Below are 18,483 nucleotides of genomic sequence, written 5' to 3'. Positions count from 1 at the left end.
ACCACAACCTGTGTAATAATAAAGATAACCTGTTATTTAGACCTCCCTGTGAACAATAAAAAAAAAACTCATATGTAACGGTCTTCCTATTCATCCCAACTCCAAAAATGAATAAATATTTATACAAGTACCAATGAAAACTTCTCACCCCACAAAAAACAAGCCCTGATATGGCTGCAACAGAGCAAAAATGAGTGGGTTCAGGCTCTCCAAATGAGGCAGCATAATGAGACGAGCTGTTGTTGTGCAAAAGTAGTAAAAACACACAGAACTATACTTATTTTGTATCACTGTACTGACCCATAGAATAACAATACACTGGTTGCGCTGCACAAGGCAAAAAACTATGTGCAACAGTTTTTTTCCCATTACTACCTAAAAAAAAAAGTTTAAAAAAGAAAAGTTCATAAGTTTTATATGTACCCCAAAATGGTGTTTCTAAAAAATACAATTCGCCCTGCGAAACAAGCCTTCATACAGCCACTTCAACAGAAATAGTTATCGCCCAAAAAAACAGCTGCCAAGCGTCTTATTTCATACTCCTCCCAAAAAATAAAAAATAAAATACTGGAGGATTTTTACTTTTCTGGAAAAATGTAGCGTGACCCCTGATTGGGGTCTTTCTTGTTTCCACTGTCCCCACACAGTGTCATGAATAAAACGGAAGGGCTCGTAGCTTGGCCATACTGCTATCGGAATATCTAATGTTTTTTATTTTGCGGATACTTCCAGAGGCAATAATGATGTGCGGTGTAACTGTTAGAAGCTTTGTCTACATGGTGTCGGCGCCCGGTGCTGTATATTTGACCTATGCTTCATTTCTCTTCTGCAGATAGAGGTACAGAGAACTGATGTATACTGGCCACGCTCTTACCCGGAATGTGGAACGCTTGACTGGTATGTACCCTTTGGTGTTTTTAGATTTGCTCGTCAACCTTTTTTATGCCTCGAACCATTGAAACAAATTTGAAGTATTTTATATATGTTCATTGCTATGTACCCGTCCTTGCATGATTCAGCACCTGCCATAGTTCTATATTCACTACTAAATCTGTAGTCCCTGACAAATGTAAGGTATTGGCATTTGCTTATTTTCCATTAGCCTTTGGCTACTATTTTACCTTGCTTGAGACGTGTCCTTTTCTACTGTGTAAAACTTCACTTTTATTAGTAACAGATCACCAATGTGAGAGCTAATCCAACTTCTAAATACCTAGCTTGCTGCCGCCATCTCCTTTCTGAATGGAGTGGTGAAGTAACGCCATCCTATTGTGCTTACTGGTTATGTCACATCATCAGGCACGTGGTGCAAGATGTACGAGCATGGCCTTTGGCCGGCTCTCCTGTACAAGGATAGAGTTAATTGGACGTCACTCCTCGGTTCTTCAGTGCGGTGCTCGATGGTATTTGTGATAAATATAGTGAGAATCAACCATGGCACTCGTTATTTAAAGTTGATTCAATTATGCTTTTGTTAATTAAAACTAACTAACCAACGTTTCGGTCTTATCACAAGACCTTGCTCATGGCCTTCCATGCCATCCAACACACAGTATGTCTCCTAAACTAAGGACGTGATCAAGGTCTTGTGAGAAGACCGAAACGTTGGCCAGTTTTCATAATTCATTTCTGGATGGATAAAAAATAGCATAATTAATTCAACTTTAAATAACGAGTGCTGTGGTTGATTCTCACTCCTGTACAGGGAGGCCTGGCCCGGCCATTCTGGCAACTGGACGCCAGTGGCGCAGATTTGGAACATATGGTATATTGGGCCACCATAGTGGGCAGTACTGTACCCAATACTTACTCTTTACTACCTAATGTTGGCGTTTACCAATGTTTCTTAAAAGGACTACTGTTATATACATGTACTTTTTATATTTTTTTTGGGGGGGGGGGGGGGGGGTTGTGCTTGCATAACGAAGCAAAGAATTTTGGAAGATCCTGGCCTATGTCCATTCATTGAAAGCTGCTGAGCTCCATGTTGTTCTCTGCAATTCAAGAGTTGAAAATTAGTTTTCTGGGATTATCATCAATATGAGATTGTTTGGGGTACCATGACCCCGCCATTCATTTGAGGAGACTGTAGCGCTCAGGTGAGTGCTGCTGCCTCCTCGCTGCTTACCAAGCACAGCCCTGTCCATTTGATAGCGGATGTACTTGGTATCTCAGCTCAGTCCATTCACTTGAATGGGACTCAGCTGCATTTAGGCCATGTGACTGATGATGAACGTGAGATCACATGGCCCAGGAAGAAACCTAAGCGCTCAGCGAGCGCCGCAGCGTCTTCATACAGCTGATGGGAGGGGGTCCTGGGAGTCGGACCCCTATTGATTTCACCTTGATCACCGATCCTGAGCACAGGTTATCAATATGATAAACCCCCGAAAACTCCTTTAAAACATCAGCATAGCTTAAATTTTTTCCAGAACCTTAATGAGTATAGCCTTAGATATGACTGCATCAGAGAAGTCTATGGGAAAAATGCCTGAAGAACCGCACACCTGGAGCATTTTGCAGTGCCAAGGGACCAGAAAAATGATAGGGAACGGTCACTACAAGAAACACAAGATTTATGCTATATAATTTCCTATAGACCAACATGAAAAAACACCCCACACCTCCACTGATCAGCTGTTCTCAAGAGCTCTGACGCCGGAATAGGTGCTGGAATTGCACAGCGCCATCCATTGTGCAGTGGACAGAGCTGGTAACTGCAGTGCATTTCTCTGCAGTAACCAGTAAATGGATGAGTTGTGTAGTGCTGGAGCTACCCAGGAACAGCTGTGCCAGCACCCAGACCAGGAAGCCTGCCAGCAGTTTGTGTAGATAGTGGTAACACATACATATATTCCTGCTTTTAATAACTAATGCTGAGAGATGAACCTTTCACCACTTTATACTTTATTAAATCAATACCTCAGGCTGTAACTTGTGATTAGTAGACGACACCTCAGTATTTTTTTTTTTTTTTTATATATATATTTTTTTTTTTCACTGTTGCGCCTCTGTGTTTGTTTCTGTGTCCGTTCCGTTTTTTTTTTTTGGCGGCTAGGATGCGGACCTTTCAATGGGTCCGAAAATGCAGACAGCACACCGTGTGCTGTCCGCATCAATATATCCGTTCCGTAGCCCCAACATGTCCTATTCTTGTCCGTTTTAGGTATTGTTAGAATGGATCCACACAAAAAAAATGGATGGCATACAGATGTCGTCCATTTTTTTAATTTATTTTTTGTGGACTGCAAAACACATATGGTCGTGTGCACATAGCCTTAATATGAGTGATGGAGGAGGTGCGTAGGCGGTCAGCCGACAAGCTCACACAGGCTTGTGTGTGAGCTGGAAAATGCGCACTGGTCAGCAGCACATCTCCGATCATTCATCTACTATTCACTTTTCATTGGCCTGTGTAAAGTCGCCAAGCAAGTGCTTTTAGGTGTCAATCGGTGCTCATTGTGGCCTATAATCTAGCCGTATGAAAGGTACTTTAGGCTGTAATCGTGAAAACCCAATCCTGCCAATAGTGCTGTCAGCAGAAGCCTGCAGATGATGAATTTACATCCACTGGCACATTAATGGGTTAATGAACGAAGGGCCTAGCAGTTGTATTAAAGGATATTGGAAATAGTTATATGATGTTTTTTTTGCCTGTAAAAACACTTTTCTGCAATTTGCTATCAACCTGATGGTCTTCCTGATATTTGTGTAGGAAGGAATAATGTTGTGAGCCCTTTGATTAGTTATTACAAACAGGTTCAACTTCATGAATTCAACGTGTGATGCAAATAGCTGGTATGAGATAATTAATGTTGTGTTCTGACGAATAAACGCTGCCGCCGGTTCGTGCTGCCCTCACGAGATGAGAGCTCCGCGTACAGGTAATGGGGATTACTCACCAGCACATCAGTGATGAACGCATGGCACAAACTTGTGGAGTGGCTGAAAAAATATTGAGGGCACAACTGCACCAAATGTGCCGTTCCCTGTACTATCTATCTATGTAATATCTACCTCATATCTATCTATGTAATATCTACCTCATATCTATCTATGTAATATCTACCTCATATCTAGCTATGTAATATCTACCGCATATCTATCTATGTAATATCTACCGCATATCTATCTATGTAATATCTACCGCATATCTATCTATGTAATATCTACCTCATATCTATCTATGTAATATCTACCTCATATCTAGCTATGTAATATCTACCGCATATCTATCTATGTAATATCTACCGCATATCTATCTATGTAATATCTACCTCATATCTATCTATGTAATATCTACCTCATATCTAGCTATGTAATATCTACCGCATATCTAGCTATGTAATATCTACCGCATATCTAGCTATGTAATATCTACCGCATATCTAGCTATGTAATATCTACCGTATATCTAGCTATGTAATATCTACCGCATATCTATCTATGTAATATCTACCGCATATCTATCTATGTAATATCTACCGCATATCTATCTATGTAATATCTACCGCATATCTATGTATCTACCGCATATCTATTGAGGGCACAACTGCACCAAATGTGCCGTTGCCTCTATCTATGTATCTATCTATACAGGTCCTTCTCAAAAAGTTAGCATATTGTGATAAAGTTCATTATTTTCTGTAATGTACTGATAAACATTAGACTTTCATATATTTTAGATTCATTACACACCAACTGAAGTAGTTCAAGCCTTTTATTGTTTTAATATTGATGATTTTGGCATACAGCTCATGAAAACCCAAATTTCCTATCTAAAAAAATTAGCATATTTTATCCGACCAATAAAAGAAAAGTGTTTTTAATACAAAAAAAAGTCAACCTTTAAATAATTATGTTCAGTTATGCACTCAATACTTGGTTGGGAATCCTTTTGCAGAAATGACTGCTTCAATGCGGCGTGGCATGGAGGCAATCAGCCTGTGGCACTGCTGCGGTGTTATGGAGGCCCAGGATGCTTCGATAGCGGCCTTAAGCTCATCCAGAGTGTTGGGTCTTGCGTCTCAACTTTCTCTTCCCAATATCCCACAGATTCTCTATGGGGTTCAGGTCAGGAGAGTTGGCAGGCCAATTGAGCCCAGTAATACCATGGTCAGTAAACCATTTACCAGTGGTTTTGGCACTGTGAGCAGGTGCCAGGTCGTGCTGAAAAATGAAATCTTCATCTCCATAAAGCTTTTCAGCAGGTGGAAGCATGAAGTGCTCCAAAATCTCCTGATAGCTAGCTGCATTGACCCTGCCCTTGATAAAACACAGTGGACCAACACCAGCAGCTGACATGGCACCCCAGACCATCACTGACTGTGGGTACTTGACACTGGACTTCAGGCATTTTGGCATTTCCCTCTCCCCAGTCTTCCTCCAGACTCTGGCACCTTGATTTCCGAATGACATGCAACAGTCCAGTGCTGCTTCTCTGTAGCCCAGGTCAGGCGCTTCTGCCGCTGTTTCTGGTTCAAAAGTGGCTTGACCTGGGGAATGCGGCACCTGTAGCCCATTTCCTGCACACGCCTGTACACGGTGGCTCTGGATGTTTCTACTCCAGACTCAGTCCACTGCTTCCGCAGGTCCCCCAAGGTCTGGAATCGGTCCTTCTCCACAATCTTCCTCAGGGTCCGGTCACCTCTTCTCGTTGTGCAGCGTTTTCTGCCACACTTTTTCCTTCCCACAGACTTCCCACTGAGGTGCCTTGATACAGCACTCTGGGAACAGCCTATTCGTTCAGAAATTTCTTTGTGTCTTACCCTCTTGCTTGAGGGTGTCAATGATGGCCTTCTGGACAGCAGTCAGGTCGGCAGTCTTACCCATGATTGCGGTTTTGAGTAATGAACCAGGCTGGGAGTTTTTAAAAGCCTCAGGAATCTTTTGCAAGTGTTTAGAGTTAATTAGTCGATTCAGATGATTAGGTTAATAGCTCGTTTAGAGAACCTTTTCATGATATGCAATATTTTTTAGATAGGAATTTTGGGTTTTCATGAGCTGTATGCCAAAATCATCAATATTAAAACAATAAAAGGCTTGAACTACTTCAGTTGTGTGTAATGAATCTAAAATAATGTTTATCAGTACATTACAGAAAATAATGAACTTTATCACAATATGCTAATTTTTTTAGAAGGACCTGTATATCTATGTATCTAAAACCTACTGGCCCTATTTTCACATCTTGATTATTATAAAGATAAAAATTCTGTGCTATGAAATATATATATATATATATATATATATATATATATATATATATATTATATATTTATTAGATGACATCTTTTTTGCTTCTTCAAGAACTTTAAAGGGGTTATCCAGGAAAAGATATTAATGACTTATCCTCAGGATAGGTCATGATTATCAGATCTGCGGGGGTTGCGGAGTTCCGATCGGAGTCCCAGTTTAATCGCTGGGGCTCCGATCGGTAACCATGGCAACCAGTACGCTACTGCAGTCCTGGTTGCCATGGTTACTTAGCATTAGTACAATAATAGAAGCATCATACTTACCTGCTGGCTGCTGCGATGTTAGTGTCCGGCCGGGAGCTCCTCCTACTGGTAAGTGGCAGGTCTGTGCGGCGCATTGCTAAATGAACTGTCACTTACCAGTAGGAGGAGCTCCCGGCCGGTCACAGACATCGCAGCAGCCAGCAGGTAAGTATGATGCTTCTACTATTGTACTATTGCTAAGTAACCATGGCAACCAGGGCTGCAGTAGCGTCCTGGTTGCCATGGTTACCGACCGGAGCCCCAGCGATTAAACTGGGACTCCGATCGGAACTCCGCTGCCACCAATGACCGGGGGGGGGGGGGGGGAGATGGGAGGCCGCACACTGGCCACCAATGTTGTTAATGCTGTGGAGGGAGGGAGGGGGGGCCGATGGGGGGGCGCACACTGTGCCACCAACGAATTATTACAATAGGGGGGGGGGGGGCACTGGCCACCAATGATATTCAAACTGGGGGGGGGGGCTGCCCCCTGCTGCCTGGCAGCCCTGATCTCTTACAGGGGGATATGATAGTACAATTAACCCCTTCAGGTGCGGCACCTGAGGAGTTAATTGTGCTGATCATGGCCCCCTGTAAGAGATCGGGTGCTGCCAGGCAGCAGGGGGCAGTCTTGTACACAGTTTGTAGTATATTCTAACTAGAAGCGTCCCCATCACCATGGGAACACCTCTGTGTTAGAATATACTGTCGGAAATGAGTTTTCACGCTCTAACTCATATCCGACAGTATATTCTAACATAGAGGCGTTCCCATGGTGATGGGGACGCTTCAAGTTAAAATATACCATCGGATTGGAGAAAACTCCGATCCGATGGTATAAAAGGGACTCCAGACTTTACATTGAAAGTCAATGGGGACGGATCCGTTTGAAATGGCACCATATTGTGTCAACGTCAAACGGATCCGTCCCCATTGACTTGCATTGTAATTCAGGACGGATCCGTTTGGCTCCGCACGGCCAGGCGGACACCAAAACGACTTTTTTTTTCATGTCCGTGGATCCTCCAAAAATCAAGGAAGACCCACGGACGAAAAAACGGTCACGGATGACGAACCTACGGACCCCGTTTTTGCGGACCGTGAAAAAATACTGTCGTGTGCATGAAGCCTTACCGGTAATTTTTGATTTTTCTATAACCCATGACCGCACCCTTTTTTATGGAAACTGTCTTTTTTGCTTTCACTTGTACGTGTTTCAAAAAAATATGTATAAATCTAATTGTTAAATAATCTCTAATTATGAGAATGCATTTGTAGGAATGCAGGTCTACTTTGGAATACTTTTGAAGGAAGAAGTGTGTGTTGCCTTTCTAATTGCTCTAAGGCTTCCTATTCAGCTGTGGGGGCAGCTATCTCGCTCTGGCGCTGTCATGGGTTGTGTAAAAGCAAATTACCAGTACTTCTTTTTTTTTTTTTTTTTTTTGTAAACATGAGTTTTTTATGAAATACCATCAAGTATACATAAGCCAACATGTGATTTACGGGTATCATGGTATTAGTTTCAGCTATATAGATTACATCAAAATGCAATGGAAATAAAAAGGCATAGAAAACTGTCTAATAACCTAATGGCTATTAGTTAGCAAAGACTACTATTTATGTAAGAACTGATGTCTCGATTCCCACTTTTTCAGTACAAGATATAGTAAATTAAAAATATCTAAGAAAAAATGAGTCCACATATGGCTTTGTGAAGTGAAAAGTAAAAAATAAAATAAAATAATAATAAAAAAGCTTTTGGAAGGGATTTTTTTTTTTTTTTTTAAATGGCCTGGTCCCCAAATACAGTCTATAGCTACTAAGATGGTAAAATGTGTTTTATACTCTATATATTGTATGTAATTATATTTTTATTTTTTCATGTTTTGATAACTCTTATTCGAATCTGTCTTGCATCGGACGCCTTCTGTTTGGTTTGAACAAGTTTTTTTGTAAAGAAAAAAGGCTATCATATTTATGCCTATATCTAAGCATCAGCTATTTTTTTATTTTTATTTTTTTTCTCCTTTCTTTTTCATCTCCTCAGCAGCAGTCTAACAGATGGGGTTTACTGTGTCATATAATTGCTGATTCAGGTCATGCAGTCATCTGCGTTTATTTGCTTGAGCACTAAGAATTCTGATTACTTAACAAAATGTACATTTGTAGGCAGAGTCAATAAAAATACAATTTTGGGTAGCATATATATTTACGCCAAATGTTTTGTTTGGAAAAGACATACGGTATCGGATACTGTGGAATATTTATCAAACTGGTGCAAAGTAGAACTGATTTAGTTGTCCATAGCAACCAATCGCCTTTCATTTTTCACAGCTCCTTTGGAAAATGAAAGGTGGAGTCTGATTGGTTGCTATAGGCACCTAAGCCAGTTCTACTTTACACCAGTTTGATAAATCTCAAGTTCCCACCGTATTTTCCACTTTATAAGACACCACTTTTTTTTTTTTTTTTTTTTTAAGAAAGAAAAAATCCTGCTAAAAGGTTCCTGTAGTTTTATAAATGGCAGTAAGGGAGATGACCTGATCCAGCTGAGAGCAGCTGGGATTGGTGAGATAGCTTTGCATCTGCACTCATCTCTCTTCCAGCCGACACTGAGCAGGAGAATGCTGCATTCGGCACATGGGGGAAAAAGGTCCTGCGCTGTACTGAAAGGAGATTAGAACTCAAAGTACAGCTTAAGGACCTTCTGATGTCGTCAATGGGAGGAGCCAGAACAGAAGAACTATACAGCTGGCACTATTGCAGGGAAATATGAGTTTTTATTAAAGGGTAACTCATATTATTTTTTTTTTTTTTTTTTTTTTTTTTTTTTTAATGTAATTGGATTGGTCTGACTAAGTTTACCTTAGTTCCCTAGTTAATACTTTTGTATAGGTATTGCATTACCTAGTACTTGCAGCATGTCCTTTCCTCCCCCAGGCATTTCAGTGGTGCGGATAAAACGGCGTTGCCAGGTGTCCTCTGTCTCCTATCTTCTATATACTGAAGACGGGCAGTCCTGAACGCTGCGTGCGCACACTCATTGGATCAGGATAGTGCTGATATTTGCGATAAAAATTGATCAACTACTCAGGCGGAAGAGGGTGTGTCTAAGGCTCCATTCACACGTCCGCAATGTGTTTTGCGGATGCACGGAGACACGGATCCGCAAAACACGGAAAGCGGCAATGTGTGTTCCGCATTTTGCGGACCGCACATTGCCGACATAATAGAATATGCCTGTTCTTGTCCGCAATTGCGGACAAGAATAGGACATGTTCTATTTTTTTGCGGAAATGGAAGTACGGATGCGGAAGTGCGGATCCGCAAATGTGGATGCGGACAGCACATTCCGTCCCCATAGAGAATGAATGGGTCCGCACCCTTTCCGCAAAATTGCAGAAAGGATGCGGACCCATTTTGCGGACGTGTGAATGGAGCCTAAGTCTGGAGAAAGTCGATTGGTTGGGGTGAGGCTGCATGTTCCCGAGATGCGCCAAATGAATTCTGGGTAGTTAGAGAGGGAAGTCTTAGCCTCAGGGTTAGGGCATTGGCGGCCATCTTGAGAAGATAGTCAGAAGTCTTGTGAGGAGCGTTGCTATGGACGGAATCTTATTAAACAAGTGGTATGTGAACACAATAATTAGTGATTAGGGATTATCACCACAGCAGCAACACCCTATATGAAAATTTTATTTTGAGTGAAAATATGAGTTATTTTTTAAAGATAAGTATGTGCATAGGTGTAGCAGGCTTGTATCTGTGTGTAGTAGGGCTTTATCTGTGTTTAGCAAAGCTGTGTGTGTACCAGAACTCTGTGTGTGTCCCAGACAAATACTTAAAAATAATCTAGCTGAACAAGAAGCATGGCAGGACACAACAAAGCAATGACAGGAGACACATTTATTTGGATAGCTACTTTTAATGAGGTGACCACATGCACCATTGCTGGTTGTTACAATGGTCAGCAGATGACCCACTTGCAGGAGCTGACCAAAACTATAACCCCCCCCCCCCTTTCCTTGGTACACACTAAAGTCACTGACCTTGAACCCTCAACTTCAGTAAACCACATTTCCTTCAAAGGGGACCTATGAAATATAATTTCTAATTTTCTGTTTTCTAAACCTCGGGTACGTCTTTTATAGACTCGGTACACCTTATAAAGTGAAAAATACGGTACATATATGAATTTTTACTAATTTTCTTCAGGTTTCTTACAGTTCAAGACATTTTACTCATGGCCTGCAAAAGACATTGTATTTGTATAAAATCCTTGTTGATTGTGAGTAAACTTGTACATTATTGCACATAAACATCATAGTCCACTCAGAGCCCCCTCACCCTACAGGAGCCATAGTGGCGCAACTGCAGAGAGCCAGTGGCAGAATCGGCATAATTATTTGAAAGGGTGCAGCATAAATATATTTAACTTTTTAAAATAAATATTTTACATGCCATGTTAATATTTGTATAATTGGTTATATGATACCACACAACACATATTGTTTTTTTTTTTTTTTTTTATATGATTCTGAATTAAGTAAAGTAACATAGCTTTTTCTACTTTGTACTGCAGATTAAGATGGTCACTGGATGTCCTACAGAGTGTGCTCATCAAGAAGAAAAATGATAATTTTGGAACTAGTGGCACCTCAACTAATTTGTTGAACTTCTTAAAGATTCTTTCAAGAGTCTCAATTCTTGTTGAGGAAATAAAATGGAGCATTCAAGTCGTCATCTACGTTTTAAACTGCAAAGTCTTAGTCGACGTTTGGATGATTTGGAAGAAGCAACGAGAAATTTACAAAAAGCTGAGGATGAAGTTCTCGACCTCCAGGATAAAATTATACAGGCAGAGGGGAGTAATTCTAGCATGTTAGCAGATGTGGAAGCTTTGAGAAAAAGAGTGCTAAAGATTGAGGGGAAAGATGAAGAAGTGAAGAAAGCAGAAGATTTATGTAGACTGATAAAAGAAAAGTTGGAAAATGAGGAAAATATTACTCGAGAACTCAAACTGGAAATTGAGCAGCTCCAAAAAAGAATGGGTGAGCTTGAGAAGCTAGAGGAGGCTTTCAACAAGAGCAAAAGTGATTGTACTCAACTAAGCCTAAGTTTGAATGAAGAAAAAAATATGTCTAAGAAGTTATCTTCTGAACTGGAAGTACTTAAAACCAGAGTTAAAGAACTGGAATCTTCTGAAAGCAAATTGGACAAAGCTGAACAGTTTTTAACAAGTGAGCTGGAGAAAATAAAATCTTTGAGCCTTAGTTTTGCTAATGAAAAGAAGCTATTTTTAGAAAGAGAAAAGCAAAATGAAAAATTAATTTTGGAACTTAAAGAACAATTGGAATTGAAAGGGAAAATTACAGGAGAGCAAAGTAGAAATGAATCCAATGCCTTGGAGAGATCTCCTGATCAACATGTAGACCATAACAAGTTAAGAATTGAAAACCGCCTAACTTCTAAATCATTGCAAAGAGTTGGATTTGATTACATTATGCAGTCTGAGATTCAGACAAGCAGCAACAACGAAAATGAGAAAAACAAGTACCAAGAAGACAATAAAATAAAAGAACTTAACCAAGAAATTGAGAAACTTAAAAATCAGCTCAAACACTTTGAGGGACTTGAGCAAGAATTAAAACGGCTTAAAGAAAAACACAGTGAATTACAAGAGACCTATATTGGTGAACAGAATAAAAACAAATTGGTTAATGAATTACAGACTTCACAAAGGCAAATTGGTCAGTATAAAGAGATTGAAAATGGGACTCTTGAAAGTGAAGACCTAATTCCACGAAGTAGAATTAAAAACGACAGAACAAGAGGTAAAGTTGCATCTACTGATTCTCCCATTTCGAAATATACTTCTCAAGATTTATCACCTCAACAGATGAGGAATGAAAGGGTTCGACATTCAGATCTTAGGAGACAACTTTCAAACTCTAGTTCAAACAGTAGAAAATCAAGGTCAACTCTTGATACAACTGGAAATCTGAAGAAAGAGGACAAATTACTGCCATCTAATTTTTTAACTGGTAAGGATTTTAGCATAGTGCGTAATGACACTAAAAAATCTAAAGATCAGCCATCAGTTTTAAGTCGATATCCACCAGCTGTTCAAGAACAATCCCCACAAAAGTCCTGGAAAGGTTCTACATCAAAGCCGATTTTTGGTGAGGATTATTCTGTTAAAGCTTACCCAAAAAAGGAGATTTCATTGGAAAGTGAAGTTGAAAAGGGAACTACTTGTGACACTTCAGAGGACAGCATGCTAACCTTAGCAGTGCACCCAGAAATGCATAACCTCAGCGCAGAACTTAATAATGCTCAAGAAAACCCTGATATGGTAGTTGACTCAAACCTGCAGATGAATGCAAGAGATGTGGAAAAAACATCCTCCTATGATAGACTGTCCAAATATGGAGGTGTTTTAGAACGTGAGGATAGTGTCATAAATGTTATTGTTGAACAAAACCCTAAACCTATTTCAAATCATGAGGAAATCGATCCACAAACAAGTCAGAACTCAAGTACACACAGATCTTACTATAGTAGGGATAAAACGAGAGCTAGAGCCTCAAAACCACAAATTCCCGAAAAACCTCATATTTTAGAAATGCCAGACCACAAAGATCCTGAGAAAAGGACTAGGCTTTTAGGACTGCACACCAAAAGACAGTCAAGTTCTCAAGAAAAAATGTTCAGTCTAGATAATACCAGGTATTCCTCTTTTGAGAATCAAAGTTCCTCCAGTGAAAAGGAGACTAGACGTTCTAGGAAAATATCTTCTGATAGTCTAGAAAACACAGAAACAAATTCTCACGCTGCAGTGCCACCAAGATCATGCAGTCCACGAGAGGCATTACAGTCCACTGTGGTTATTAAGCCCATTATAATTGAAAAAGAAGTGAAAGAAATTATGAGTGACTATAGAGGAAGGTCAGGCTCCGATGTGAACAGAACATCTAACAAAGTGAGTAGTATAAAAATTTACCCATCTGAAACGTCTTCTCGTAAGAACACAGATGAGATCACAAAAGAAAGACATACTTCCACAAGTAATATTAGATTGTCTGCAAATGATCAGCCACTGCTAAAAAACAGCATCAGTATCCCACTTGAAATCTCCTTAAACAAAGATGATCTGATTTTAAAGGTGGCAGATAAGGATATGGCATTAAATCACAGGGAAGTGAGTAAGAATCTGGACCAAAGCTATAAAAACGAGAAATTCAAGGAAAAAGATGTAAGTATAGACACCTTCGCCTGGAAAAGTCATGAAATTGGAGGAGCAAACCATTTTGATAGTAAGAGTGTAACGAATAGAAGCTCTTGGAGGAAAGAAGGTTTTGGTTCCACTGAGGAACTTGACAGACTTGGTAATGAAATGGATGACATGGATTCCAAGACTAGACGAAAATCATGTTTTGATGAAGAAAATCCTTCAAGATCACGTGCTAGTGAGTTTTATTCAAGAAATAAAAGTTCAAGTAGAAACAGTCATACTACTACCCCCGAATTTATCTCTAAAAGGAGCCAAAGTAGTTTAAGTGCAGCAGAAATTTTAACAAGAAGAAACAGTCCAAATGTATCTGTAACTACAAGACCAGCTTCTTGGACTCGTTCTAATTTTGAGGTAGGTGGTGGTGTTGTTTTTTTGTTATTGTGGTTGAAAGTAGTTTTCACACATTTCTAAAATAAGAGATATTAACAGGCACTCAATCACTCGGAACTGCGTTAAGAATTTATAATTTAATGCAACAATAAACAATAAAAACAAAACAATTAGTAGGATTAAAATTGTAAAAAAAAAATAATATAAAAACACTGAGGTCAATTATCACAGTAGATAAAGCTATTCCAGCAAAAATAATTAATCAGTTGTCATATGTATATATAAACACATTTCCTAATCAAGCGCATATCAACATAATCAATGTTTAGAATAACAATAAATGGTCATTGATGTTACTTGATCCAAATTATCCCATTCAAAAACAAATGTTCATGATTATCATCCCCCAATTCAAAACACGTGTCGTCCCATGTGTTTTGACACCTTCGCCTGTCCTCCGGTGTAGCGCGCTGTTTTGCAAGCTGTATCACGTGTTATGTCCAGTGATTTGGGATTGCACTTGTATATCTTGGCTGTATCAGGGGATTCACGTGGGATGCCAAGGGAAAGGCAACTTGTATTGGCTGACAAACGGGAAGCCAGGGGACTTAACTGTAAGCGCGAAGCACCGCTAACGAGGGAGGCCTGTCCCAGTGAAGACGTCGATTTGGTAAAGTTAAGCTACTGGCAGTAAAAGCCACATATAATAAATATATTATATTGATAATACTCATTTTGAAGAGGGGGATGATAATCATGAACATTGATTTTTGAATGGGATAATTTGGATCAAGTAACATCACTGACCATTTATTGTTATTCTAATCATGAACTTTGATTATTGGAGGATGTGGTGAAATTGAGCCGTTATCAGCAAAAGAAAAGTTGTATATGTGCACAACCATATTTATAAAGATAATATTTATCCCAAAGGAATTTCCATCTATAATGTCATGAGGAAATTTTTTTTATATATATGTATGTATGTATATGTATGCACTTTAATAGGGGAAGGATAATCATGAACATTTATTCTTGAATGAAATAATCTGGATCAAGTGACATCATCAACCATCTATTGTTATCCTAAATATGAACATTGATTATCAGATGAATTATGAACAACATCATCTATCAATTATCTGGATCAACTAACACGATTAATTTCCCCTAACAATACTAATCATTTGAATACCTGGATTATATTAATATTGATTTTGTAAATATTTTATATTTTTATTTTATTTATGCTATATAAATCATGTTGACATGTGCCTGATTAGGAAATGTTTATATATACATATGACAATTGATTATTTCTGCTGTGATAGTTATATCTACTGTGATAATTGTCCTCTGGGTGATTTGAGTGCCTGTTAATATCTCTTATTTTAGAAATTATTAAAAGGCAGTGGGGTAAGCCTACAACAGTGCACCTATAACTAGAGACTGGTGAGCCGCTATACTTCTTTTTTTTTTTTTTTTTTTTTTTTTCTTTTCTCCACACATTGTATGCATTACCAGCATCATGTTGGTTTAAGATGAGTGATGTTTGTTCTTGACTTTATTTTTTTAACTAGCGTATATTCCCGTTGTTGGCCAGGTGTACATATATCTATATAAATATTTTCTAATGCTTACCTAGAAATACTCAGTGTTTTATTTGGTCAAGTTAGAGAGATAAATAAAACCTACACCATTTTTTAAATAAGTTATGTTTTTTTTCTTAACCCCTTAATGTATAATGCCGAACATGTACAGCATCATGCGCCTGCAATTATATGGAGCAGGCTGCTGCAATGACTGGGAACAGCGATGGTGCCGAACCTTGTCATTTAACCCTTCAGATGCTGCGTTCAACACTGATCGTGGCATCTGTGAGGTAAGGCAGAGGGATGCGGCTCCCTCTGCCTTCCGATCAGAGTCTCTGCAGTGAAATCGTGGGGCTCCGATTGGTTACCATGGCAGCCTGGACGCTTCTAAAGCCTGCCATGGTAGGCTCCCTGCTGAACTATGCATGAGGCACAGCTCAGCAGGAAGCGTATCAAAATCCTATTCACCCTAATATTTTATAGAGTGGGGGGTCGTCTTATACGCCGGGTATGGCGGGCGCTGCAGTGCCGGGACGCCCGAATTATCAACAGAGAGAGCCCGGGCTATTGCCTTGTATCCCCAGCAGCTGAGAGCTGCGATGTAACCCACGGCATATGCCCCCCCTGCGCTGTACCTTGTATACCGCCCCCTGCTCTGTACCTTGTATGCCTCCCCCTGCTCTGTACCTTGTATGCTCCTTGTACCGCCATCCTCCCGGCCGCTCGCATCTCGCTCCTACGCATGTGCGAGATTTCATGCGGCGAGCGTGGATACACTAGATCCTCACGGCCGCTCGCATCTCGCTCCTGCGCATGTGCGAGATCTCCGTGCGGCGTATCTAAGTGCGGCGCATATGTGCATATGTGAATATGAAGAATAACATAACAAAAACATGTTCAGGGTATAGGTGAAACATGTTTAGGGTCTGGGAGGCAGGGAGGGAGGACAAGGAAGGTGGTGGGATGCAGGGATGGTGGTGATACCATGGGATGGCGGTGGGATGCAGGGATGGCAGTGGTATCTAGGGATGGTGGTGATACCATGGGATGGCGGTGGTACCTGGGGATGGCGGTGGTATCTAGGGATGGCAGTGGTATCTAGGGATGGTGGTGGGGTGCAGGGATGGTGGTGGGGTGCAGGGATGGCAGTGGTACCCAGGGATGGTGGTGGGATTCAGGGATGGCAGAGGTACCCAGGGATGGTGGTGGGATGCAGTAATGTACTGCTGTGTGTTGAAAAAGGGGTAGTCTTATACGGCGAGTATATCCCAAACTCTATATTTTCAGTGTAAAAGTTGGGGGTAGTCTTATACGCCCAGTCGTCTTATACGCCGGCATATACGGTAGTTAGTTAGTTCAGCGTGCCGAGGATTCAGCAGGATCACTTGTCTCATCTAAGTGTACATATTCAGTTCAGTAGGGAAAAGTAGATTGCCAGCTACCCCCAGCAGCAGTTCTTTCCAGGATGAAGAAAAAGATCAGGCATGTTGAAATGCTTAGATCACCAATGTACCATGTATGAGAATCCAACTCATGGCATCCCTCCAATCAGCTGATTAACCCTTTTAACCCGGAGGTTTTTTCATTTTTTGGTGCTCCCTACCTTCCCAGAGCCATAACTTTTTTTTTTTTTTTTTTTTTTTTTTTTTTTTCTGTTCACATAGCTGTATGAGGGCTTGTTTTTTGTGGGTCAAGTTGTACTTTCCAATTACACAATTTAATATTCCAGACGATATAGTGGGAAGCAGGAAAAAATTCCAAATGGGGTAAAAAAAAAGAAAGCAATTCTGCCACAGTTTTACAGGTATTTTTTATTTAAGAGGTTCGATATACGATAAAACTGTCCAGTTAGTTTCATTCTCCCGGTCAGTACAAATCCAGCAATACCTTTTTTTATGTGTAGTTTTTCTTGCGTTTTGATGATAAAATAATGAAAACCTTGAAAACAATCCGTTTTATTTTTTCGGCACCAGTATTCTGACCCCTATAACTTCTTTGTAGTGTGTGTATGTCGCTGTGTGAGGGCCTATTTTTATGCAGGGCGATCTGTACTTTTCATTGATGCCATTGTGTACGACTTTTTGATCACTTTTATTTAAAGAGGACCTTTCACCTCTCCTGACATTCCTGTTTTAATAGCTTCATGTATTCCCCATGTAATAACAATTCTGGACATCTGTTCTTATGGCTCTATGTTTAAGAATTGCTAGCAGTCTGCAGTAAGGGTATAGAGGGGCGGTAACCAGTTGGGGATGTGTACCTGCACAGTCTGACACCAGCAGTGCTAATTGGATAGAGTGAGTCTGTGCAGGGACACACCCCAAATCTGTTACCACCCCTCTATACCCTTACTGCGGACTGCTAGCAATTCATTCACAACTTCTAAAAGAAATAATAAAGGAGCGGCACAACATAGAGCAATAAGAATAGATGCTCCAGATTTGTTGTTCAATGGGGAATGCATGAAACTATTAAAACAGGCATGTCAGGAGTGGTTACCGGTCCTCTTTAACCGCCTCCGGACCGCCTAACGCAGATGTGCGGTCCGGAGGCGGCAGCCCTGCGCACGATGACGCATATACGCGTCCTCTCACGAGGGCCGGGATTTCCTGTGAACGCGCGCACACAGGCGCGCGCGCTCACAGGAAAAGAAGGTAAGCGAGTGGATCTCCAGCCTGCCAGCGGCGATCGCTCGCTGGCAGGCTGGAGATCCGAATTTTTTAACCCCTAACAGGTATATTAGACGCTGTTTTGATAACTGCGTCTAATA

General features: G+C 40.5%; 1 protein-coding gene across 1 annotated transcript in view; it reads left to right on the top strand.

Annotated features, from left to right (window-relative positions):
- Positions 1 to 18,483, top strand: part of LUZP1 (leucine zipper protein 1) — an 89,622-nt gene that overhangs the window by 58,621 nt on the left and 12,518 nt on the right. The window contains exons 2-3 of the mRNA XM_044286766.1: positions 833 to 897; positions 11,080 to 14,142. Coding sequence (XP_044142701.1) covers positions 11,221 to 14,142 — 2,922 coding nt within the window. The 5' untranslated portion in view covers positions 833 to 897; positions 11,080 to 11,220. The remainder of the gene's footprint in view (positions 1 to 832; positions 898 to 11,079; positions 14,143 to 18,483) is intronic.

This window comes from Bufo gargarizans, chromosome 3 (assembly GCF_014858855.1).
Source record: "Bufo gargarizans isolate SCDJY-AF-19 chromosome 3, ASM1485885v1, whole genome shotgun sequence".
Classification (NCBI taxonomy): Eukaryota; Metazoa; Chordata; class Amphibia; order Anura; family Bufonidae; genus Bufo; species Bufo gargarizans.
This window is presented reverse-complemented; position numbering and strand designations above follow the sequence as displayed.